The sequence below is a fragment of the Bombina bombina genome, chromosome 3 (genome assembly GCF_027579735.1).
Source record: "Bombina bombina isolate aBomBom1 chromosome 3, aBomBom1.pri, whole genome shotgun sequence".
NCBI classification, from domain to species: Eukaryota; Metazoa; Chordata; class Amphibia; order Anura; family Bombinatoridae; genus Bombina; species Bombina bombina.
In genome coordinates, this window is record NC_069501.1 from 23,719,663 (window position 1) to 23,746,206 (window position 26,544).

General features: G+C 40.9%; 1 protein-coding gene across 5 annotated transcripts in view; it reads right to left on the reverse strand.

Annotated features, from left to right (window-relative positions):
- CD58 (CD58 molecule) overlaps positions 1–26,544 on the reverse strand; it is a 753,750-nt gene that overhangs the window by 214,865 nt on the left and 512,341 nt on the right. For all 5 annotated transcript variants that reach the window (XM_053705745.1, XM_053705746.1, XM_053705749.1 and 2 more), the window contains 2 exons: positions 14,932–15,048; positions 8,592–8,708 (listed from right to left, as the gene is read on the reverse strand). In XM_053705745.1, the coding sequence (XP_053561720.1) occupies positions 8,592–8,708; positions 14,932–15,048 (234 nt within the window). The remainder of the gene's footprint in view (positions 1–8,591; positions 8,709–14,931; positions 15,049–26,544) is intronic.

A 26,544-nucleotide genomic window follows, 5' to 3' on the forward strand; every position in this document is an offset into this window, starting at 1 on the left:
CCCCTAGAAGAGAAGAAGAACAGGGGGAAAGTTCAGATGGGGAGACAGAGAGGAGGAGGAGACGAGTTGGAAGCAGGGGGAGGTCGTCGCAAGGAGCTAGTGGCACAGTCAGACAGCATGCATCAGCACCCGGGGTCAGCCAGACAGCACGCCAATCAACGCATGCTGTTGCCACCACCAGAATGCCGTCATCGCAGAGCTCAGCAGTGTGGCATTTTTTTTGTGTGTCTGCCTCTGACAACAGTGATGCCATTTGCAACCTGTGCCAAAAGAAACTGAGTCGTGGGACGTCCAACACCCACCTAGGTACAACTGCTTTGTGAAGGCACATGATCACACATCACAAACGCCTATGGGATCAACACATGAGTAAAAGCAGCACACAAACTCAAAGCCGCCATCCTCCAGCATCTTCAGCCTCGTCAACCACTGCTGTCCTCCTTGCCCCCTCTCAACCATCCGCCACTCCGTCTCTCTTCTGGAGCAGTTCCTGCTCATCTGCCCACAGTCAGGTGTCTGTCAAGGACATGTTTGAAGCCAATGTCACAAAGTCACCCCCTTGCCCGGCGTCTGACAGCTGGCTTGTCTGAACTCTTAGCCCGCCAGCTTTTACCATACAAGCTGGTGGAGTCTGAGGCGTTCAAAAAATTTGTAGCTATTGGGACACCGCAGTGGAAGGTACCCGGCCGAAATTTCTTTGCATAAAAGGCAATCCCCAACCTGTACTCGATTGTGCGAAAGGAAGTAATGGCAAGTCTGGCACACAGTGTTGGGGCAAGGGTCCATCTGACCACTGATACCTGGTCTGCAAAGCATGGTCAGGGCAGGTATATCACCTACACTGCGCATTGGGTAAACCTGCTGACGGCTGCCAAGCATGGAATGCGTGGCTCTGCAGAGGAGTTGGTGACACCGCCACGACTTGCAGGCAGGCCTGCTGCCACCTCCTCTACTCCTCCTACTCCATCCTCTTCCATAACCTCCTCGGCTGAGTCCTCTTCTGCTGCTGCATCTTGCTCCACATCAACGGCACCCCCCCAGCTCCCCAGGTACTATTCCACATCCCAGATACGGCAGTGTCACGCCGTCTTGGGGTTGACTTGCCTGAAAGCAGAGAGTCACACCAGACCAGCACTCCTGTACGCCCTGAACGCACAGGTGGATCAGTGGCTGACCAACTGGAGATCGACAAAGTGGTTTCTGACAACGGAAGTAATTTGGTGGCGGCATTGAACTTGGGCAAGTTGACACATGTGCCGTGCATGGCACATGTGTGTAATCTGATCGTACAACGCTTTGTGCATAAGTATCCAGGCTTACAGGACGTCCTGAAGCAGGCCAGGAAGGTGTGTGGCCATTTGAGGTGTTCCTACACGCCTTTCCAGCGGCGAAACAACATGCCAGTGAGGCGCTTGATTTGCGACAGCCCGACACTTTGGAATTCAACACTCCTAATGTTCGACCGCCTGCTCCAACAAGAAAAAGCCGGTAACGAGTATTTGTATGACCGGGGTGCTAGGACAGCCTCTGCGGAGCTGGGGATTTTTTTGCCACGTTACTGGACGCTCATGCGCAATGCCTGTAGGCTCATGCGTCCTTTTGAGGAGGTGACAAACCTAGTCAGTCACACCGAAGGCACCATCAGTGACATCATACCATTTGTTTTCTTCCTGCAGCGTGCCCTGCGAAGAGTGCTGGATCAGGCTGTAGATGAGCGTGAAGAGGAAGAGGAAGAGTTGTGGTCACCATCACCACCAGAAACAGCCTTATCAGCATCGCTTGCTGGACCAGCGGCAACGCTGGAAGAGGATTGTGAGGAAGAGGAGTCAGAGGAGGAATGTGGCTTTGAGGAGGAGGAGGAAGACCAACCACAACAGGCATCCTAGGGTGCTCGTTGTCACCTATCTGGTACCCGTGGTGTTGTACGTGGCTGGGGGGAAGAAGATATATTCAGTGAGATCACTGAGGACGAGGAACAGGACATGAGTAGCTCGGCATCCAACCTTGTGCAAATGGGGTCTTTCATGCTGTCGTGCCTGTTGAGGGACCCTTGTATAAAAAAGATGAAGGAGAACGACCTGTACTGGGTGTCCACGCTACTAGACCCCCGGTATAAGCATAAAGTGCCTGAAATGTTACAGAATTACCGAAAGTCGGATGCAGCAGTTCCAAAATAAATTAAAAAGTAAGCTTGACACAGCATATAAGGGTGATGTCACAGCACAACGGGAATCTAACAGGGGAAGAGGTGAAAGTAATCCTCCGACTCCCACGACCATGCCGGCAAGGACAGGACGCTTTACAGACGTGTTGTTGATGGAGGTCCTATGCATCGCCACAGCCCTTCGGGGTCCACCCTCAAAGAACGACTCGACCGACAGGTAGCAGACTACTTCTCATTAACTGCAGATCTCGACACTCTGAGGAGCGATGAACCCCTTGACTACTGGGTGTGCAGGCTTGACCTGTGGCCTGAGCTATCCCAATTTGTGATAGAACTTCTGGTTTGCCCCGCTTCAAGTGTCCTGTCAGAAAGGACCTTCAGTGCAGCAGGAGGTATTGTCACTGAGAAGAGAAGTCGCCTAGGTCAAAAAAGTCTAGATTACCTCACCTTTATTAAGATGAATGAGGGATGGATCGCGAAGGGACTGCCATTGGGCGATACATTCGAGTAAAAAAGGCCTGATGAGATGAGCTGCCTTGGGCTAAAAATGGTCCACACGCTGCTGTATTTTATCTTCGAATGCTGGATGACTTGCGTGACTTATCCGCCACCAACTAGGGTTCAAGCCGCAATGTTTTCGGGCACTTTCTGCCTGGGAAACAAACATTAATTTTTCTGGCCGCTGCTACAGCAGCGGCTGCAAAAATACCTAATTTTTCAGGCATGTGTACATGCCAAATTTTTCTGGCCTCTGGTGCTGCACTGTGGCTTCAAAAACCAAACAAAAAAAAAAGGCATGTAACAGGGATTAAACTGATAGGAATAGTACTAAACACACCACTCATATCTGGTGGCACAGTAGATTGCACGCGCAGTGCCCCAAATTTGAAGTAGGAGGACCGACCAAGCATCTTTTTCCATCTCCCGGTTCCTAAAATCCATGCCATATACACGTCCCCTGGCGCCGCAACTGCCTCTGGGAACCTTACCATGGGTCCCAGACCGCACGTCTTGTAATTCTCTGTCTGGGAAATTATCTATCTATCAAATCTATCTATCTATCTATCTATCAAATGTATCTATTGCATCTATTGATCTATCTATCTAATCTATGTATCTATCTATCAAATCTATCTATCTCGTGGCCGGACTGTTTTGTGACAGCCACTTGTGTTTCGGCCAAATGTCCGTCTGCCAAATGTCCGTCGGCTAAAAGTCCAGCCATGATTGCACTCGCAGTGCCCCAAATTTGAAGTAGGAGGACCGACCAAGCATCTTTTTCCATCTCCCGGTTCCTAAAATCCATGCCATATACACGTCCCCTGATAGGGGGCGTAACAGGGATTAAACTGATCAGAATAGTACTACTTAACACACCACTCATATCTGGTGGCACAGAAGATTGCATGCGCAGTGCCCCAAATTTGAAGTAGGAGGACCGTGTATATGGCATGGATTTTAGGAACCGGGAGATGGAAAAAGATGCTTGGTCGGTAACAGGGATTAAACTGGTCGGTAACAGGGATTAAACTGATAAGAATAGTACTACTTAACACACCACTCATATCTGGTGGCACAGTAGATTGCATGCGCAGTGCCCCAAATTTGAAGTAGGAGGACCGACCAAGCATCTTTTTCCATCTCCCGGTTCCTAAAATCCATGCCATATACACGTCCCCTGGCGCCGCAACTGCCTCTGGGAACCTTACCATGGGTCCCAGACCGCACGTCTTGTAAATCTCTGTCTGGGAATTTATCTATCTATCAAATCTATCTATTTATCTATCAAATCTATATATCTATCTATCGTATCTATCAAATGTATCTATTGCATCTATTGATCTATCTATCTAATCTATGTATCTATCTATCTATCAAATCTATCTCGTGGCCGGACTGTTTTGTGACAGCCACTTGTGTTTCGGCCAAATGTCCGTCTGCCAAATGTCCGTCGGCTAAAAGTCCGGACACGATTGGACACGCAGTCCCCCAAATTTGAAGTAGGAGGACCGACCAAGCATCTTTTTCCATCCCCCGGTTCCTAAAATCCATGCTATATACACGTCCCCTTATAGGGGGCGTAACAGGGATTAAACTGATCAGAATAGTACTACTTAACACACCACTCCTATCTGGTGGCACAGTAGATTGCACGCGCAGTGCCCCAAATTTGAAGTAGGAGGACCGACCAAGCATCTTTTTCCATCTCCCGGTTCCTAAAATCCATGCCATATACACGTCCCCTGGCGTCGCAACTGCCTCTGGGAACCTTACCATGGGTCCCAGACCGCACGTCTTGTAATTCTCTGTCTGGGAAATTATCTATCTATCAAATCTATCTATCTATCAAATGTATCTATTGCATCTATTGATCTATCTATCTAATCTATGTATCTATCTATCTATCAAATCTATCTATCTCGTGGCCGGACTGTTTTGTGACAGCCACTTGTGTTTCGGCCAAATGTCCGTCTGCCAAATGTCCGTCGGCTAAAAGTCCAGCCATGATTGCACTCGCAGTGCCCCAAATTTGAAGTAGGAGGACCGACCAAGCATCTTTTTCCATCTCCCGGTTCCTAAAATCCATGCCATATACACGTCCCCTGATAGGGGGCGTAACAGGGATTAAACTGATCAGAATAGTACTACTTAACACACCACTCATATCTGGTGGCACAGTAGATTGCATGCGCAGTGCCCCAAATTTGAAGTAGGAGGACCGTGTATATGGCATGGATTTTAGGAACCGGGAGATGGAAAAAGATGCTTGGTCGGTAACAGGGATTAAACTGGTCGGTAACAGGGATTAAACTGATAAGAATAGTACTACTTAACACACCACTCATATCTGGTGGCACAGTAGATTGCATGCGCAGTGCCCCAAATTTGAAGTAGGAGGACCGACCAAGCATCTTTTTCCATCTCCCGGTTCCTAAAATCCATGCCATATACACGTCCCCTGGCGCCGCAACTGCCTCTGGGAACCTTACCATGGGTCCCAGGCCGCACGTCTTGTAAATCTCTGTCTGGGAATTTATCTATCTATTAAATCTATCTATTTATCTATCAAATCTATCTATCTATCTATCGTATCTATCAAATGTATCTATTGCATCTATTGATCTATCTATCTAATCTATGTATCTATCTATCTATCAAATCTATCTCGTGGCCGGACTGTTTTGTGACAGCCACTTGTGTTTCGGCCAAATGTCCGTCTGCCAAATGTCCGTCGGCTAAAAGTCCGGACACGATTGCACACGCAGTCCCCCAAATTTGAAGTAGGAGGACCGACCAAGCATCTTTTTCCATCCCCTGGTTCCTAAAATCCATGCCATATACACGTCCCCTTATAGGGGGCGTAACAGGGATTAAACTGATCAGAATAGTACTACTTAACACACCACTCCTATCTGGTGGCACAGTAGATTGCACGCGCAGTGCCCCAAATTTGAAGTAGGAGGACCGACCAAGCATCTTTTTCCATCTCCCGGTTCCTAAAATCCATGCCATATACACGTCCCCTGGCGTCGCAACTGCCTCTGGGAACCTTACCATGGGTCCCAGACCGCACGTCTTGTAATTCTCTGTCTGGGAAATTATCTATCTATCAAATCTATCTATTTATCTATCTATCTATATATCTAACATATCTATCAAATGTATCTATTGCATCTATTGATCTATCTATCTAATCTATGTATCTATCTATCAAATCTATCTATCTCGTGGCCGGACTGTTTTGTGACAGCCACTTGTGTTTCGGCCAAATGTCCGTCTGCCAAATGTCCGTCGGCCAAAAGTCCGGCCACGATTGTACACGCAGTGCCCCAAATTTGAAGTAGGAGGACCGACCAAGCATCTTTTTCCATCTCCCGGTTCCTAAAATCCATGCCATATACACGTCCCCTGATAGGGGGCGTAACAGGGATTAAACTGATCAGAATAGTACTACTTAACACACCACTCATATCTGGTGGCACAGTAGATTGCACGCGCAGTGCCCCAAATTTGAAGTAGGAGGACCGACCAAGCATCTTTTTCCATCTCCCGGTTCCTAAAATCCATGCCATATACACGTCCCCTGGCGCCGCAACTGCCTCTGGGAACCTTACCATGGGTCCCAGACCGCACGTCTTGTAATTCTCTGTCTGGGAAATTATCTATCTATCAAATCTATCTATTTATCTATCAAATCTATCTATCTATTGTATCTATCAAATGTATCTATTGCATCTATTGATCTACCTACCTAATCTATGTATCTATCTATCAAATCTATCTATCTCGTGGCCGGACTGTTATCTGACAGCCACTTGTGTTTCGGCCAAATGTCCGTCGGCCAAATGTCCGTCGGCTAAAAGTCCGGCCACGATTGCACGCGCAGTGCCCCAAACTTGAAGTAGGAGGACCGACCAAGCATCTTTTTCCATCTCCCGGTTCCTAAAATCCATGCCATATACACGTCCCCTGATAGGGGACGTAACAGGGATTAAACTGATAAGAATAGTACTACTTAACACACCTTATAATAACGCAGAGAGAGGCAACGCAGAGAGAGGAGTCTGAAGAAGAGGAGTCAGAGGAGGAAGGTGGCTTTGAGGAGGTGGAAGACCAAACACAGCAGGCGTCCCAGGGGGCTTGTTGTCACCTTTCGGGGACCCTTAGTGTTGTACGTGGCTGGGTGGAGGAAGAGACCTTCAATGACATCAGTGAGGACAAGGAACGGGACATGGCTAGCTTGGTATCCAACCTTGTGCAAATGGGGAGTTTGCGGTTGTGCAAATGGACTGTTTGCGGTTGTTTGCGGTGCGTTAAACGGGAAGTTTGGTCTGTCACTGTGAAGCAGGCGTAACCCTTACACTACCTGATCAATACAACATCATACCTGATGTTTTAAAGCACGTTATTCCAAACAATTTAGGAATGTTAGGTGATTTATGCCCTTTATGGATTAAAACCAGACTCTGCATCAACTATGTAATTTTACGTGGGAGTTTTGCCATGGATCCCCCTCCGGCATGCCACAGTCCAGGTGTTAGTACCCTTGAAACAACTTTTCCATCACTATTGTGGCCAGAAAGAGTCCCTGTGGGTTTTAAAATTGGCCTGCCTATTGAAGTCAATGGCGGTTCGCCCGGTTCGCGAACATTTGCGGAAAATTTTAAGTTTGCTACATCACTACTGGGAACACAATATAAAGGTATTACACAATATAAGGGTATGGCACAATATAATGGTATTACACAATATAAGGGTATAACAGAATATAAGGGTATAACACAATATAAAGGTATAACACAATGTAAAGGTATAACACAATGTAAAGGTATAACACAATATAAGGGTATAACACAATATAAAGGTATTACACAATATAAGGGTATAACACAATATAAAGGTATTACACAATATAAGGGTATAACACAATATAACGGTATTACACAATATAAGGGTATAACACAATATAACGGTATTACACAATATAAGGGTATAACACAATATAAGGGTACAACACAATATAAAGGTATAACACAATGTAAAGGTATAACACAATATAAGGGTATAACACAATATAAGGGTATAACACAATATAAAGGTATTACACAATAAAAAGGTATTACACAATATTAGGGTATAACACAATATAAAGGTATTACACAATATAAGGGTATAACACAATATAAAGGTATAACACAATATAAAGGTATTACACAATATAAAGGTATTACACAATATAAGGGTATAACACAATATAAAGGTATTACACAATATAAGGGTATAACACAATATAAAGGTATTACACACTATAAAGGTATTACACAATATAAGGGTATAACACAATATAAAGGTATTACACAATATAAGGGTATGGCACAATATAAAGGTATAACACAATATAAAGGTATTACACAATATAAGGGTATGGCACAATATAAAGGTATTACACAATATAAGGGAATGGCACAATATAAAGGTATTACACAATATAAGGGTATGACACAATATAAAGGTATTACACAATATAAGGGTATGACACAATATAAAGGTATTACACAATATAAAGGTATTACACAATATAAGGGTATAACACAATATAAAGGTATTACACACTATAAGGGTATTACACAATATAAGGGTATAACACAATATAAGGGTATAACACAATATAAGGGTATAACACAATATAAAGGTATTACACAATATAAAGGTATTACACAATATAAAGGTATAACAGAATATACAGGTATTACACAATATAAGGGTATGACACAATATAAAGGTATTACACAATATAAAGGTATTACACAATATAAGGGTATAACACAATATAAAGGTATTACACAATATAAGGGTATAACACAATATAAGGGTATAACACAATATAATGGTATAACACAATATAAAGGTATAACACACATCTCACCTTCATTGGGTTTTGGAGTAGTTTCGTCTTTAGAGCAGTCAGGTTCCTTTGCTGCTGATTGCTCAGGAATATTATTGTCACTTTGTCTCTGTTTGTTGTCGCTCTCACTCTCAGCAGCTACAGAAAAACATAATTTATGCTTACCTGATAAATTTATTTCTCTTGTAGTGTATCCAGTCCACGGATCATCCATTACTTGTGGAATATTCTCCTTCCCAACAGGAAGTTGCAAGAGGATCACCCACAGCAGAGCTGCTATATAGCTCCTCCCCTCACTGCCATATCCAGTCATTCGACCGAAACAAGCCGAGAAAGGAGAAACCATAGGGTGCAGTGGTGACTGTAGTTTAATTAAAATTTAGACCTGCCTGAAAAGGACAGGGCGGGCCGTGGACTGGATACACTACAAGAGAAATAAATTTATCAGGTAAGCATAAATTATGTTTTCTTTTGTTAAGTGTATCCAGTCCACGGATCATCCATTACTTGTGGGATACCAATACCAAAGCTAAAGTACACAGGTGATGGGAGGGACAAGGCAGGAACTTAAACGGAAGGAACCACTGCCTGTAGAACCTTTCTCCCAAAAACAGCCTCCGAAGAAGCAAAAGTATCAAATTTGGAAAAAGTATGAAGGGAAGACCAAGTTGCAGCCTTGCAAATCTGTTCAACAGAGGCCTCATTTTTAAAGGCCCAGGTGGAAGCCACAGCTCTAGTAGAATGAGCTGTAATCCTTTCAGGAGGCTGCTGTCCAGCAGTCTCATAGGCTAAACGGATTATACTCCGAAGCCAAAAAGAAAGAGAGGTTGCCGAGGCCTTCTGACCTCTCCTCTGTCCAGAGTAAACAACAAACAGGTTAGATGTTTGGCGAAAATCTTTAGTAGCCTGTAAGTAAAACTTCAAGGCACGGACTACGTCTAGATTATGCAAAAGACGTTCCTTCTTTGAAGAAGGATTAGGACATAATGATGGAACAACAATCTCTTGATTGATAATCTTGTTAGAAACCACCTTAGGTAAAAACCCAGGTTTTGTACGCAGAACAACTTTATCTGAATGAAAGATCAGATAAGGAGAATCACAATGTAAGGCAGAGAACTCCGAGACTCTTCAAGCCGAGGAAATAGCCAAAAAGAACTTTCCATGAAAGAAGTTTGATATCAATAGAATGAAGGGGTTCAAACGGAACCCCTTGAAGAACTTTAAGAACCAAGTTTAAGCTCCATGGAGGAGCAACAGGTTTAAACACAGGCTTAATTCTAACTAAAGCCTGACAAAATGCCTGAACGTCTGGAACTTCTGCCAGACGCTTGTGTAAAAGAATAGACAGAGCAGAAATCTGTCCCTTTAAAGAACTAGCTGATAATCCTTTGTCCAAACCCTCTTGGAGGAAGGACAATATCCTAGGAATCCTAACCCTACTCCATGAGTAATTCTTGGATTCACACCAATGAAGATATTTACGCCATATCTTGTGGTAAATTTTCCTGGTGACAGTCTTTCGTGCCTGTATTAAGGTATCAATTACTGACTCGGAGAAGCCACGCTTTGATAGGATCAAGCGTTCAATCTCCATGCAGTCAGTCTCAGAGAAAGTAGATTTGGATGATTGAAAGGACCTTGTATTAGAAGGTCTTGTCTCAGAGGCAGAGTCCATGGTGGAAAGGATGACATGTCCACTAGGTCTGCATACCAGGTCCTGCGTGGCCATGCAGGCGCTATCAATATCACTGATGCTCTTTCCTGTTTGATTTTGGCAATCAGACGAGGGAGCAGAGGAAACGGTGGAAACACATAAGCCAGGTTGAAGAACCAAGGCGCTGCTAGAGCATCTATCAGTGCCGCTTCTGGGTCCCTGGACTTGGATCCGTAACAAGGAAGTTTGGCGTTCTGGCGAGACGCCATGGGATCCAATTCTGGTTTGCCCCAACGGAGAACCAATTGAGCAAACACCTCCGGATGGAGTTCCCATTCCCCCGGATGAAAAGTCTGACGACTTAGAAAATCCGCCTCCCAGTTCTCTACACCTGGGATATGGATCGCTGACAGGTGGCAAGAGTGAGTCTCTGCCCAGCGAATTATCTTGGAGACTTCTGACATCGCTAGGGAACTCCTGGTTCCCCCTTGATGGTTGATGTAAGCCACAGTCATGATGTTGTCCGACTGAAATCTGATGAACCTCAGTGTTGCTAGCTGAGGCCAAGCCAGAAGAGCATTGAATATTGCTCTTAACTCCAGAATATTTATTGGGAGGAGTTTCTCCTCCTGAGTCCATGAACCCTGAGCCTTCAGGGAGTTCCAGACTGCACCCCAACCTAGAAGGCTGGCATCTGTTGTTACAATTGTCCAATCTGGTCTGCGAAAGGTCATACCCTTGGACAGATGGGCCCGAGATAACCACCAGAGAAGAGAATCTCTGGTTTCATGATCCAGATTTAGTAGAGGGGACAAATCTGTGTAATCCCCATTCCACTGATTGAGCATGCATAATTGCAGCGGTCTGAGATGCAGGCGCGCGAATGGCACTATGTCCATCGCCGCTACCATTAAGCCGATTACTTCCATGCACTGAGCCACCGTGGGGCGCGGAATGGAGTGAAGAACACGGCAAGCATTTAGAAGTTTTGATAACCTGGACTCCGTCAGGTAAATTTTCATTTCTACAGAATCTATTAGAGTCCCTAGGAAGGAAACCCTCGTGAGAGGAGATAGAGAACTCTTTTCTTCGTTCACTTTCCACCCATGCGACCTCAGGAATGCCAGAACTATCTCTGTATGAGATTTGGCAATTTGAAAGCTTGACGCCTGTATCAGGATATCGTCCAGGTAAGGAGCCACCGCTATGCCTCGCGGTCTTAGGACCGCCAGAAGTGAGCCCAGAACCTTTGTAAAAATTCTTGGGGCTGTAGCCAACCCGAATGGAAGAGCTACAAATTGGTAATGCCTGTATAGAAAGGCAAACCTCAGGAACTGATGATGATTCTTGTGAATCGGAATGTGAAGGTAGGCATCCTTTAAGTCCACTGTGGTCATGTACTGACCCTCTTGGATCATGGGTAAAATGGTTCGAATAGTTTCCATCTTGAATGACGGAACTCTGAGAAATTTGTTTAGGATCTTTAAATCCAAAATTGGTCTGAAGGTTCCCTCTTTTTTGGGAACCACAAACAGATTTGAATAAAACCCCTGTCCTTGTTCCGTCCGCGGAACCGGATGGATCACTCCCATTACAAGGAGATCTTGTACGCAGCTTAGGAATGCCTCTTTCTTTATCTGGTTTGCAGATAATCTTGAAAGGTGAAATCTCCCTTGTGGAGGAGAAGCTTTGAAGTCCAGAAGATATCCCTGAGATATGATCTCCAATGCCCAGGGATCCTGAACATCTCTTGCCCACGCCTGGGCGAAGAGAGAGAGTCTGCCCCCTACTAGATCCGTTGTCGGATAGGGGGCCGCTCCTTCATGCTGTCTTAGAGGCAGCAGCAGGCTTTCTGGCCTGCTTGCCCTTGTTCCAGGACTGGTTAGGTTTCCAGGCCTGCTTGGATTGAGCAAAAGTTCCCTCTTGTTTTGAAGCAGAGGAAGTTGATGCTGCACCTGCCTTGAAATTTCGAAAGGCACGAAAATTAGACTGTTTGGCCTTTGATTTGGCCCTGTCCTGAGGAAGGGTATGACCCTTACCTCCAGTAATGTCAGCAATAATTTCTTTCAAACCAGGCCCGAATAAGGTCTGCCCCTTGAAAGGAATGTTGAGTAATTTAGACTTTGAAGTCACATCAGCTGACCAGGATTTGAGCCATAGCGCCCTACGCGCCTGGATGGCGAATCCGGAATTCTTAGCCGTTAGTTTAGTCAAATGAACAATGGCATCAGAAACAAATGAGTTAGCTAGCTTAAGAGTTCTAAGCTTGTCAACAATTTCAGTCAATGGAGCTGTATGGATGGCCTCTTCCAGGGCCTCAAACCAGAATGCCGCCGCAGCAGTGACAGGCGCAATGCATGCAAGGGGCTGTAAAATAAAACCTTGTTGAATAAACATTTTCTTAAGGTAACCCTCTAATTTTTTTATCCATTGGATCTGAAAAAGCACAACTGTCCTCAACCGGGATAGTGGTACGCTTTGCTAAAGTAGAAACTGCTCCCTCCACCTTAGGGACAGTCTGCCATAAGTCCCGTGTAGTGGCATCTATTGGAAACTTTTTTCTAAATATAGGAGGTGGGGAAAAGGGCACACCGGGCCTATCCCACTCCTTACTAATAATTACTGTAAGCCTTTTAGGTATTGGAAAAACATCAGTACTCACCGGCACTGCATAGTATTTATCCAGCCTACACAATTTCTCTGGCACTGCAATTGTGTCACAGTCATTCAGAGCAGCTAATACCTCCCCAAGCAATACACGGAGGTTCTCAAGCTTAAATTTAAAATTAGAAATCTCTGAATCAGGTCTCCCCGATTCAGAGACGTCACCCACAGACTGAAGCTCTCCGTCCTCAGGTTCTGCATATTGTGACGCAGTATCAGACATGGCTCTTACAGCATCTACGCGCTCTGTATCTCGTCTAACCCCAGAGCTATCGCGCTTGCCTCTCAATTCAGGCAATCTGGATAATACCTCTGACAGGGTATTATTCATGATTGCAGCCATGTCCTGCAAAGTAATCGCTATGGGCGTCCCTGATGTACTTGGCACCATATTAGCGTGCGTCCCTTGAGCGTGAGGCGAAGGGTCCGACACGTGGGGAGAGTTAGTCGGCATAACTTCCCCCTCGACAGACCCCTCTGGTGACAATTCTTTTATAGATAAAGACTGATCTTTACTGTTTAAGGTGAAATCAATACATTTAGTACACATTCTCCTATGGGGCTCCACCATGGCTTTTAAACATAATGAACAAGTATCCTCTGTTTCAGACATGTTTGTACAGACTAGCAATGAGACTAGCAAGCTTGGAAAACACTTTAAAGCAAGTTAACAAGCAATATAAAAAACGTTACTGTGCCTTTAAGAGAAACAAATTTTGACAAAATTTGAAATAACAGTGAAAAAAGGCAGTTACACTAACAAAATTTTTACAGTGTATGTAACAAGTCAGCAGAGCATTGCACCCACTTGCAAATGGATGATTAACCCCTTAATAACAAAAACAGAATAATAAATGACAAAAACGTTTTTTAAACACAGTCACAACAACTGCCACAGTCTACTGTGATTGTTACCCTCCTCAAACACGACTTTGAAGCCTTTTGAGCCCTTCAGAGATGTCCTGGATCATGCAGAGGGAAGCTGAATGTCTCTGTCAGTATTTTTAGCTGCACAGAAAAGCACTAAAATAGGCCCTTCCCACTCATATTGCAACAGTGGAAAGCCTCAGGAACTGTTTCTAGGCAAAAATCAAACCAGCCATGTGGAAAAAAACTAGGCCCCAATAAGTTTTGTCATCAAACATATATAAAAACGATTAAACATGCCAGCAAACGTTTTATATTACACTTTTATAAGAGTATGTATCTCTATTAATAAGCCTGATACCAGTCGCTATCACTGCATTTAAGGCTTTACTTACATTAATCCGGTATCAGCAGCATTTTCTAGCAAATTCCATCCCTAGAAAAATATTAACTGCACATACCTTATTGCAGGAAAACCTGCACGCCATTCCCTCTCTGAAGTTACCTCACTCCTCAGAATATGTGAGAACGGCAGTGGATCTTAGTTACTTCTGCTAAGATCATAGAAATCACAGGCAGATTCTTCTTCTAATGCTGCCTGAGATGAAACAGTACACTCCGGTACCATTTAAAAATAACAAACTTTTGATTGAAGTTAAAAAACTAACTATAATACACCACTCTCCTCTTACTACGTCCATCTTTGTTGAGAGTTGCAAGAGAATGACTGGATATGGCAGTGAGGGGAGGAGCTATATAGCAGCTCTGCTGTGGGTGATCCTCTTGCAACTTCCTGTTGGGAAGGAGAATATCCCACAAGTAATGGATGATCCGTGGACTGGATACACTTAACAAGAGAAAACACAACACTAATAAGTTTAAAGGCACATTACACACAATGAGATAACACACTATAAGACTATAAGGGTAACTTACTATAAAGGTAACGCACTATAAGGTTATGACACACTATAAGGGTATGACACACTATAAAGGTATAACTCAATATAAGGGTAACGCAATATAGAGGTATGGCACACTATAAGGGTATAACACAATATAAGGGTATAACACAATATAAAGGTATAACACAATATAAAGGTATAACACAATATAAAGGTATTACACAATATAAAGGTATAACACAATATAAAGGTATAACACACATCTCACCTTCATTGGGTTTTGGAGTAGTTTCGTCTTTAGAGCAGTCAGGTTCCTTTGCTGCTGATTGCTCAGGAATATTATTGTCCCTTTGCCTCTGTTTGTTGTCGCTCTCACTCTCAGCAGCTACAGAAAAACACAACACTAATGAGTTTAAAGGCACATTACACACAATGAGATAACGCACCCTAAAGGTAAAACACACTATAAGACTATAAGGGTAACTTACTATAAAGGTAACACACTATAAGGTTATGACACAGTATAAGGGTAACTTCCAATAAAAGGTATAACTCAATATAAGGGTAACGGAATATAGGGGTATGGCACACTATAAGGGTATGACACACTATATAAAGGTATAACACAATATAAGGGTATAACACAATAAAAGGGCATAACAAAATAAAAGGGTATAACACAATAAAAGGGTATAACACAATAAAGGGGTATAAGACACTATAAAGGAATAACATAATATAAGGGTATGACACACTATATAAGGGTATGACACACTATAAAGGCATAAAACTATATAAGGGTATGACAAACTATATAAGGGTTAGACACAACATTTAAGGGTAGGACACACTATAAGGGTATGACACACCATATAAAGGTATGACACACTATAAGGGTATGACACACTATATAAGGGTATTACACACTATAAAGGTATAACACAATATAAGGGTATGACACAATATAAAGGTATAACACAATATAAGGGTATGACACACTATAAAGTTATAACACAATATAAGGGTATGACAATATAAAGGTATAACACAATATAAGGGTATGACACGCTATATAAGGGTATGACACACTATATAAGGGTATGACAAACTATATATGGGTATGACACTATATAAGGGAATTACACACTATAAGGGTATGACAAACTATAAGGGTATAACACAATATAAATGTATGACACACTATAAGGGAATGACACACTATAAAGGTATAACACACTAAGGGTATGACACACTATAAGGGTATAACACACTCTAAAGGTATAACACAATATAAAGGTATGACACACTATAAGGGTATAACACAATATAAAGGTATAACACACTAACGGTATGACACACTGTAAGGATATGACACACTATAAAGGTATGACACAATATAAAGGTATAACACAATATAAGGGTATAACACACTATAAGGGTATAACACACTATAAAGGTATAACACAATATAAAGGTATGACACACTATAAGGGTATAACACAATATAAAGGTATAACACACTAAGGGTATGACACACTGTAAGGGTATGACAAACTATAAGGGTATAACACAGTATAAAGGTATGACACACTATAAGGGAATGACACACTATAAGGGAATGACACACTATAAAGGTATAACACACTAAGGGTATGACAAACTATAAGAGTATAACACACTATAAAGGTATGACACACTATAAGGGAATGACACAATATAAAGGTATAACACACTATAAGGGTATAACACACTATAAGGGTATAAAACACTATAAAGGTATAACACAATATAAAGGTATGACACACTATAAGGGTATAACACAATATAAAGGTATAACACACTAAGGGTATGACACACTATAAGGGAATGACACACTATAAAGGTATAACACACTAAGGGTATGACACACTGTAAGGGTATGACACACTATAAGGGTATGACACACTATCAAGGTATAAAACAAAATAAGGGTATGACATGCTATATAAGGGTATGACAGACTATATAAGGTTATAGCACACTATATAAGGGTATGACACACAATATAAGGGTATGAAACACTATATGGGTTGTCAGGGTACAGGTAAATAACATATATATATATATATATATATATATATATATATATATATATATATATATATATAACAAAATATGAAGCCATGTTTTTATCATTACTATAAGGTTACAATTCTGATGTCAGAAATTGTAATTAAAACCCAGAAAACTTTTGGTTTCATTTTAATACAGCCTGCATGATTTTAAATACGATATAACAATATTTAATCTGCTGTGTTTTATATGAATATAAGAGAATACTCAAATGAATGTATATATATATATATATATATATATATTTATATATATATATATATATATATATATGTACATATATTCAGACAACATATTAAATGTATGCCTCAGACTGTATTAAATGTATATATACATATATGGGAGATTCAAATTCATAATAGATTAAGTAACAATTATAATGATCCCATTTTTTAAATATAACATATTGTTGTTTTTTTTCTATCTTCCAGATGGGGATCAAAGATGCTAATACAGAATTCCAACATGGGTTGACCTAAGTCATATCACATGGTTATGCACTAAATGTTTATGAAACTTTAAATACATCTATTAAAATATAATAAGATAAATGTATAGAAATCACTTTGATGTGATGTAACTATAAAACATAATGTGTTTGGTATCGGAGTAATCAGAAAATTGACATGATGCTATCCTGTCTGGAATTCAGGTTGTAAGTGATTGATGCAAGAGGTTATGATGGTTTAACTAAATACAGTTACTATAAGCAAGATTTGGCTACCTTCTTATGATCCATATTGCAAATACACTTATTCTCATATGAGGTGGAACAAAAGTTTTGGAAACTGAATTATCGATTTGATCATTTTGGTGAAGTATACGCGATTGTTAAATATATATATATATATATATATATATATAATATGTAAATCAAAAGGTATTTAGTGATTATAACTAAACTGCAATTAGCAGATTTAAAAGAACAATTGTATTTTAACCTTGTATTTCATAGCCTATGTATTGTAAAACTAATCATAAATGCTAAGGAGTTTATCTTTGCAAATATATATATTTAGTAGCTAATATCTTGGAATCTCATTGTGTTCATTGAATGAAATGCAATTGTGAATAAGGCTAGTTATAAAGTTACAATTTGGTTTGCTTTGTAAAGAGTATTGCAATAGTTTAAACACTGTATAGTTTGATTCATATCCTGGTTCCAACAGATATATTTCAATGTGTTTATAAATATTAACTAATAAAAAAGAATTTAGGAATTTTATATTAATTTTATTGCTTTGGTATATGTATTTTTAATAATTATTAAATATATTGGCCTAGATTTGGAGTTTTGCGTTAGAAGGGGTGCGTTAGCTACGCATGCTTTTTTTTGGCCGCACCTTTTAAATACCGCTGGTATTTAGAGTTCACAGAATGGCTGCGTTTTCAGTGCGTTAGGCTCCAAAAAGGGAGCGTAGAGCATAATTTACCGCCACTGCAACTCTCAATACCAGCGGTAGTTACGGACGCGGCCAGCTTCAAAAACGTGCTCGTGCACGATTCCCCCATAGGAAACAATGGGGCAGTTTGAGCTGAAAAAAAACCTAACACTTGCAAAAAAGCAGAGTTAAGCTCCTAACGCAGCCCCATTGTTTCCTATGGGGAAACACTTCCTAAGTCTGCACCTAACACTCTAACATGTACCCCGAGTCTAAACACCCCTAACCTTACACTTATTAACCCCTAATCTGCCGCCCCCGCTATCGCTGACACCTGCATATTTTTTTTAACCCCTAATCTGCCGCTCCGTACACCGCCGCAACCTACATTATACCTATGTACCCCATATCTGCTGCCTCTAACACCGCCGACCCCTATATTATATTTATTAACCCCTAATATGCCGCCCCCAACGTCGCCTCCACCTACCTACAATAATTAACCCCTAATCTGCCAACCGGACCTCACCGCTACTATAATAAATGTATTAACCCCTAAAGCTAACTCTAACCCGAACCCTAACACCCCCCTAAGTTAAATATAATTTAAATCTAACGAAATAAATTAACTCTTATTAAATAAATTATTCCTATTTAAAGCTAAATACTTACCTGTAAAATAAACCCTAATATAGCTACAATATAAATTATAATTATATTGTAGCTATTTTAGGATTTATATTTATTTTACAGGTAACTTTGTATTTATTTTAACCAGGTACAATAGCTATTAAATAGTTAATAACTATTTAATAGCTACCTAGATAAAATAATTACAAAATTACCTGTAAAATAAATCCTAACCTAAGTTACAATTAAACCTAACACTACACTATCAATAAATAAATTAAATAAAATACCTACAATTATCAACAATTAAACCTAACACTAATTAAATACAATACCTACAAATAAATACAATGAAATAAACTAACTAAAGTAGAAAAAATAAAAAAGAACTAAGTTACAAAAAATAAAAAAATATTTACAATCATTAGAAAAATATTACAACAATTTTAAACTAATTACACCTACTCTAAGCCCCCTAATAAAATAACAAAGACCCCCAAAATAAAAAAATGCCCTACCCTATTCTAAAATTAAAATAGAAAAGCTCTTTTACCTTACCAGCCCTGAAAAGGGCCCTTTGCGGGGCATGCCCTAAAGAATTCAGCTCTTTTGCCTGTAAAAAAAAAACATACAATACCCCCCCCCAACATTACAACCCACCACCCACATACCCCTAATCTAACCCAAACCCCCCTTAAATAAACCTAACACTAAGCCCATGAAGATCTCCCTACCTTGTCTTCACCACACCAGGTCCCGATCGGTCCAGAAGAGCCTCCGATGTCTTGATCCAAGCCCAAGCGGGGGGCTGAAGATGTCCATGATCCGGCTGAAGTCTTCATCCAAGTGGGAGCTGAAGAGGTCCATGATCCGACTGAAGTTTTCTATCAAGCGGCATCTTCAATCTTCTTTCTTCCGGATCCATGTTCATCCCGCCGACGCGGAACATCCATCTTCACCGACGACTTCCCGACGAATGATGGTTCCTTTAAGGGATGTCATCCAAGATGGCGTTCCTCGAATTCCGATTGGCTGATAGGATTCTATCAGCCAATCGGAATTAAGGTAGGAAAATTCTGATTGGCTGATGGAATCAGATTGAGCTTGCATTCTATTGGCTGATCGGAACAGCCAATAGAATGTGAGCTCAATCTGATTGGCTGATTGTATCAGCCAATCGGATTGAACTTGAATCTGATTGGCTGATTCCATCAGCCAATCAGAATTTTCCTACCTTAATTCCGATTGGCTGATAGAATCCTATCAGCCAATCGGAATTCGAGGGACGCCATCTTGGATGACGTCCCTTAAAGGAACCGTCATTCGTCGGGAAGTCGTCGGTGAAGATGGATGTTCCGCGTCGGCGGGATGAACATGGATCCGGAAGAAAGAAGATTGAAGATGCCGCTTGACAGAAGACTTCAGTTGGATCATGGACCTCTTCAGCTCCCACTTGGCTGAAGACTTCAGCCGGATCATGGACATCTTCAGCCCCCCGCTTGGGCTTGGATCAAGACATCGGAGGCTCTTCTGGACCGATCGGGACCCGGTGTGGTGAAGACAAGGAAGGGAGATCTTCATGGGCTTAGTGTTAGGTTTATTTAAGGGGGGTTTGGGTTAGATTAGGGGTATGTGGGTGGTGGGTTGTAATGTTGGGGGGGGTATTGTATGTTTTTTTTTTACAGGCAAAAGAGCTGAATTCTTTGGGGCATGCCCCGCAAAGGGCCCTTTTCAGGGCTGGTAAGGTAAAATAGCTTTTCTATTTTAATTTTAGAATAGGGTAGGGCATTTTTTTATTTTGGGGGTCTTTGTTATTTTATTAGGGGGCTTAGAGTAGGTGTAATTAGTTTAAAATTGTTGTAATATTTTTCTAATGTTTGTAAATATTTTTTTATTTTTTGTAACTTAGTTCTTTTTTATTTTTTGTACTTTAGTTAGTTTATTTCATTGTATTTATTTGTAGGTATTGTATGTAATTAATTTATTGATAGTGTAGTGTTAGGTTTAATTGTAACTTAGGTTAGGATTTATTTTACAGGTAATTTTGTAATTATTTTATCTAGGTAGCTATTAAATAGTTATTAACTATTTAATAGCTATTGTACCTGGTTAAAATAATTACAAAGTTACCTGTAAAATAAATATTAATCCTAAAATAGCTACAATATAATTATAATTTATATTGTAGCTATATTAGGGTTTATTTTACAGGTAAGTATTTAGCTTTAAATAGGAATAATTTATTTAATAAAAGTTAATTTATTTCGTTAGATTTAAATTATATTTACCAGACGTGGACCCGTTGCTCAGTGTGCCTAGAGGGATATGGCTGCACCTCACTGACGAGGCCCACAATAGGCCGAAACGTACGTCTGGGGTTTTGCTGTTTCTCTTGTTCAGAGAGGGATTGCCTGGTATTTCGGGGCTGGACTGTACTGTGAAGTCAGGATCAGACTGATATGCTACAGGAAAGTTCTTCTCTGTGAAAGGCACATATTGAGCAAAAAGAGGCTGCTTCTAGGGTGGTAACAAGCCATAGAACAAGCTATTATGCTATTGTTCGTTCCCAGGTTGAGCGCTTCTCTCTTTTTATTTATGCAAATTATGACACTTAGGGAAGTCTCCCTAAGTGTGATGCGGGAATCCAGACGTGGACCCGTTGCTCAGTGTGCCTAGAGGGATATGGCTGCACCTCACTGACGAGGCCCACAATAGGCCGAAACGTACGTCTGGGGTTTTGCTGTTTCTCTTGTTCAGAGAGGGATTGCCTGGTATTTTGGGGCTGGACTGTACTGTGAAGTCAGGATCAGACTGATATGCTACAGGAAAGTTCTTCTCTGTGAAAGGCACATATTGAGCAAAAAGAGGCTGCTTCTAGGGTGGTAACAAGCCATAGAACAAGCTATTATGCTATTGTTCATTCCCAGGTTGAGCGCTTCTCTCTTTTTATTTATGCAAATTATGACACTTAGGGAAGTCTCCCTAAGTGTGATGCGGGAATCCAGACGTGGACCCGTTGCTCAGTGTGCCTAGAGGGATATGGCTGCACCTCACTGACGAGGCCCACAATAGGCCGAAACGTACGTCTGGGGTTTTGCTGTTTCTCTTGTTCAGAGAGGGATTGCCTGGTATTTCGGGGCTGGACTGTACTGTGAAGTCAGGATTTAACTGATATGCTACAGGAAAGTTCTTCTCTGTGAAAGGCACATATTGAGCAAAAAGAGGCTGCTTCTAGGGTGGTAACAAGCCATAGAACAAGCTATTATGCTATTGTTCGTTCCCAGGTTGAGCGCTTCTCTCTTTTTATTTATTAAATTATATTTAACTTAGGGGGGGTGTTAGGGTTAGGGTTAGAATTAGCTTTAGGGGTTAAAAAATTTATTAGAGTAGCGGTGAGGTCCGGTCGGCAGATTAGGGTTAATGCTTGAAGTTAGGTGTCGGCGATGTTAGGGAGGGAAGATTAGGGGTTAATACTATTTATTATAGGGTTATTGAGGCGGGAGTGAGGCGGATTAGGGGTTAATACATTTATTATAGTAGCGGTGAGGTCCGGTCGGCAGATTAGGGGTTAATAAATCTAGGTAGGTGGCGGCGACGTTGGGGGCGGCAGATTAGGGGTTAATAAATATTATGTAGGTGTCAGCGGTATTAGGGGCAGCATATTAGGGGTACATAGGGATAACGTAGGTGGCGGCAGTGTGCGGTCGGCAGATTAGGGGTTAAAAAATTTTAATAGAGTGGCGGCGATGTGGGGGGGCCTCGGTTAAGGGGTACATAGGTAGTTTATGGGTGTTAGTGTACTTTAGAGCACAGTAGTTAAGAGCTTTATGATCCGGCGTTAGCCCAGAAAGCTCTTAACTCCTGACTTTTTTCTGCGGCTGGAGTTTTGTCGTTAGATTTCTAACGCTCACTTCAGCCACGACTCTAAATACCGGCGTTAGAAAGATCCCATTGAAAAGATAGGATACGCAAATGGCGTAGGGGGATCTGCGGTATGGAAAAGTCGCGGCTGGAAAGTGAGCGTTAGAACCTTTCCTGACTGACTCCAAATACCAGCGGGCGGTAAAAACCAGCGTTAGGAGCCTCTAACGCTGGTTTTGACGGCTACCGCCAAACTCTAAATCTAGGCGATTGTGTTATAACCCGGCCATATACTGACATATTATTTGGAGGCACTGCATTAGATATTATTCATATTTATCATATTGATATGATATATTTGTAGTAAATAGAAATTATTATTGAAAAAAAAAAAAAAGAAAAAAAAAGGTATTACATTGTTTTTGAAATATTGATTTTCATATTTCAGGATTAATATTAATATTTTTGAAAATATATTTTTTTTTAAAAATTGAAATATGATTTTCATATTTCGGAAATAATATTAATATTTTTGAAAATATAATTTTGTTTGAAAGATTGAAATATTAATTTTCATATATCAAGATTAATATTAATATTTTTGAAAATATATTTTTAAAAAAAATTAAAATATTGATTTTCATATTTCGGGAATAATATTAATATTTTTGAAAATATAATTTTATTTTCTCTTATTGGCCAAAATTGTATTAGCATTTTAATTTAACTAAATACTAAGCTAATATAATAATGTCTGTAACCAGACGTGAGTCTGTACATAGTGTTGAAATGTATTCCCCGACAATACCCCTTACTCGAGGCAATATTCTTAAGATGAACATTATAGGCCACATTAAAGAGAGGTTTAATATTGCGGGTGAATTAAAGGATTACATGGATATGCTTGAAATTAAGGCTAAAAATATTGCTATTGATGATGAAAGGTGGAATGAAAAAGGTGAATTATTCCAAGAATTATTAAAAATGAATCAATGCAAAAATCTCCAAAAGCGAGACAAACTAATACTAAAATCTTGGCCCCTTGTAAAATGCATTATTGACGAAATGTCGCTATATCTCATAGAGAAAGAACTGCAAATTCAGGGGCTAGAAAATAGTATTCGCTCCTCACGCAGATGCGAAGAGAATTTAAAAATAGTCGAAAATAAAATTGATGAGTTTGCCCCAGACATAGCCACCTTAGATAAGCATAACTTAGATTTACTAGCAAAAATACAAGAGTTAAATAAACAGCTCACGCAAATCCAGAGAGAATTAAGGGATTTAAAAAGGTTGTATCGTCAAAATGAAAACCCCTCTATTAGCAGTGAAAATAATGTAGAAAATTCTAACTCCCTTAGAGAATGCATCAGGGATGAAATGCAGAAATTTAGGGAAGAATGTAGACAAGGGACCCCTGTTGGGTCAGAAATAGATTTCCCAAATAGACAGTCACCTCATGATGTAAATTCAGGGAGCTGCTATAACACAGCTGATGAGGGGGAGGGAAGCTCTAGTAGTGAGTTAGAGGGCGGAGCTAACTACCCAAATAGCCCACGTAATAATAATTTACGTAGGGGGTCTCCCCATAGTAAAAGGGCAAATAAGAGACGCTCCAACCCCAAAAATAAAACTCCTAGGAAATCCCAAGATACATCTAATAAGGTATATGACACCCTTAAAATCATTACCTTCTTAAAGGATGCAGTACCTAAGTTCTCCAACAAGGGAACAAACTCTATAATTGACCACTTAGAGACCTTTGAAAATGGTTTAGCTATAATGAATGTTACAAGTGAGCAGTCAAAAGATGAATTTCTGCCCTGGGTATTTGAAGGTAAATATCACAAATTCTTTGCTTCACTAAAGGATATGAATATTCATTCCTGGAATGAGACAAAACAACAGTGCAGAAAAGAATTTGGGCAACATCGCACTAAAACTGCAGCGAAAATAGCTGTATATGGTTTAAAATGTAGTGCAAATCAAAGCCCTATAGAATTCCTTTCTGTACTGAAAAATGCATACAGTATGGCTGAAGATAATCCCATATTTGAATGCTCAGAATTTGTGAATTTATTTTTTGAAGCACTGCCTGCACCCATCAAAATTAATTTAGCTAGAGATTTTGATGAAAATTGGAATGGCTGATCAAAGAGAGTACAAAGTTATACTCTATTCAGCAGTCCGGTGAACAGGGTCATAAAATGGAGAGAAAGCCCAATCCTAAAGTAGTGGCTGAAACTAGGGTGTCACCTAGCCCCCTCAATTTGGAATCTAAAAAGAAAACCTATGCGGAGGTGGCCTGAGGAAAAAGGCCATCCCCACAAAGTTTTAACTCTGCCCTTCCCCCAACATGGGCTGAGGCGCATAGAGACTATACCCAAAATGGGGGGCATACCCAGGTAAATAATTATTCCCAAAGAGAAGAATACCCACAAGATAATAGGTATCCCCGCGAATGTAGATACAATAAGTGGCGAAAATACTCTCAGGGTAACCAGACACCCCAAGTAAATAGTGCTCCCCAAAATACTAACGCTGAACAAGTTGAACCCCAGGGGCAACCACGCCAGGATAGAAACAGCGGCCCTGATTCTGAGGGGACCCAATAGTCCAGGAATCAGTACTATGAGGCATCAAGAGATAGGCCCAGGGGTAGAGGTAACTTGTACGATCAAGTAGATCAGCTTAGTACCCAACTAATTCGGTTGAGCGAACAATTCGCTAATATGAGTCAAGCATTTACGGCTCAGCAACTTAACAATTCTTTTTTAGGGGTACAGCCAGTGGCCAGCAGTGGGCCACAGGCACAGTAATAAATACTGCAGTATCACCTGAAAGGGAGGGGAGAGATATACAAAATAAAACCATAAATGTCAATAATGGTACTAATCATGTTCTCTCCCCACAGACCGAAAACGGACGATTTAGCTGTGATGATAAGCAACCTCAGCCGGGAAAATTTAACCAATCTTGTCCTTTGCAGCATTCTCTTAACCTTATTTCCACAGATGCAGTACACAAGAACCCAATCGGCCCCATTATAGACGACATGAGTGGTAAGAACAAAGTTTCTTCTGCATCGGTTAACACGGCGGATTCAGGTAACACGTGGCGAAGCCCACAGGTGTGTAATCATGCCAATTTTATGTGTGAAATGGTAGAAACTGCAGGGAGATATTATGTATTAGCCGAGCTGCAGGATTCAGTCTCCAACCCTATCATGGGATTAATTGATACTGGATCTCAGGCAACTATTTTATCCCACAGGTACTACAAACAGCTAAATGAGCTAACACCCAACAAACCTAAAATAAAAGAATTTGATGGTTCACTAATAGGTGTTTGGGATGACTCTCTAAAAGTCTACGGTACTGCATGGTTAAAATTTAAACTGGGGAACAGGGTCATAAGACACCCTGTCATTATAGTGGATCTGCCAAATGATTGTTTAATAATTGGTAGTGATCTCCTGAAGCGATTAAGCACCCTAATTGATTGCATAAATAATGTAATTTGGTCACAAGTAAAACGGCCAATTAATTATGAGCGATCCGGCATATCTCACACACGACATGACTGTCACGTGGTGGAAGAGAAGCCAGATGCTGTGGAGATTCATTTTAGGAATAACTCTGTACCTGAAATCACGATCTTACAAATAGATAATCAGACTCCTTTAAGTGGCTCTGATGGTAATACTTTTAAAATTTCGCCTGGAAAGATAGCGAATATTTCCTTAGACAGCGATGTATTAACCATATCTCTCCACAAGGGGGATCATGGAATCCCTAAGGGGGGAGGCCACACTCAATACTTCACAGGAATTGAAAGAGTTAAAGAGGATCTATTTATCCCTATACAAGTGCATGACCTTGGTACAACAAAATATG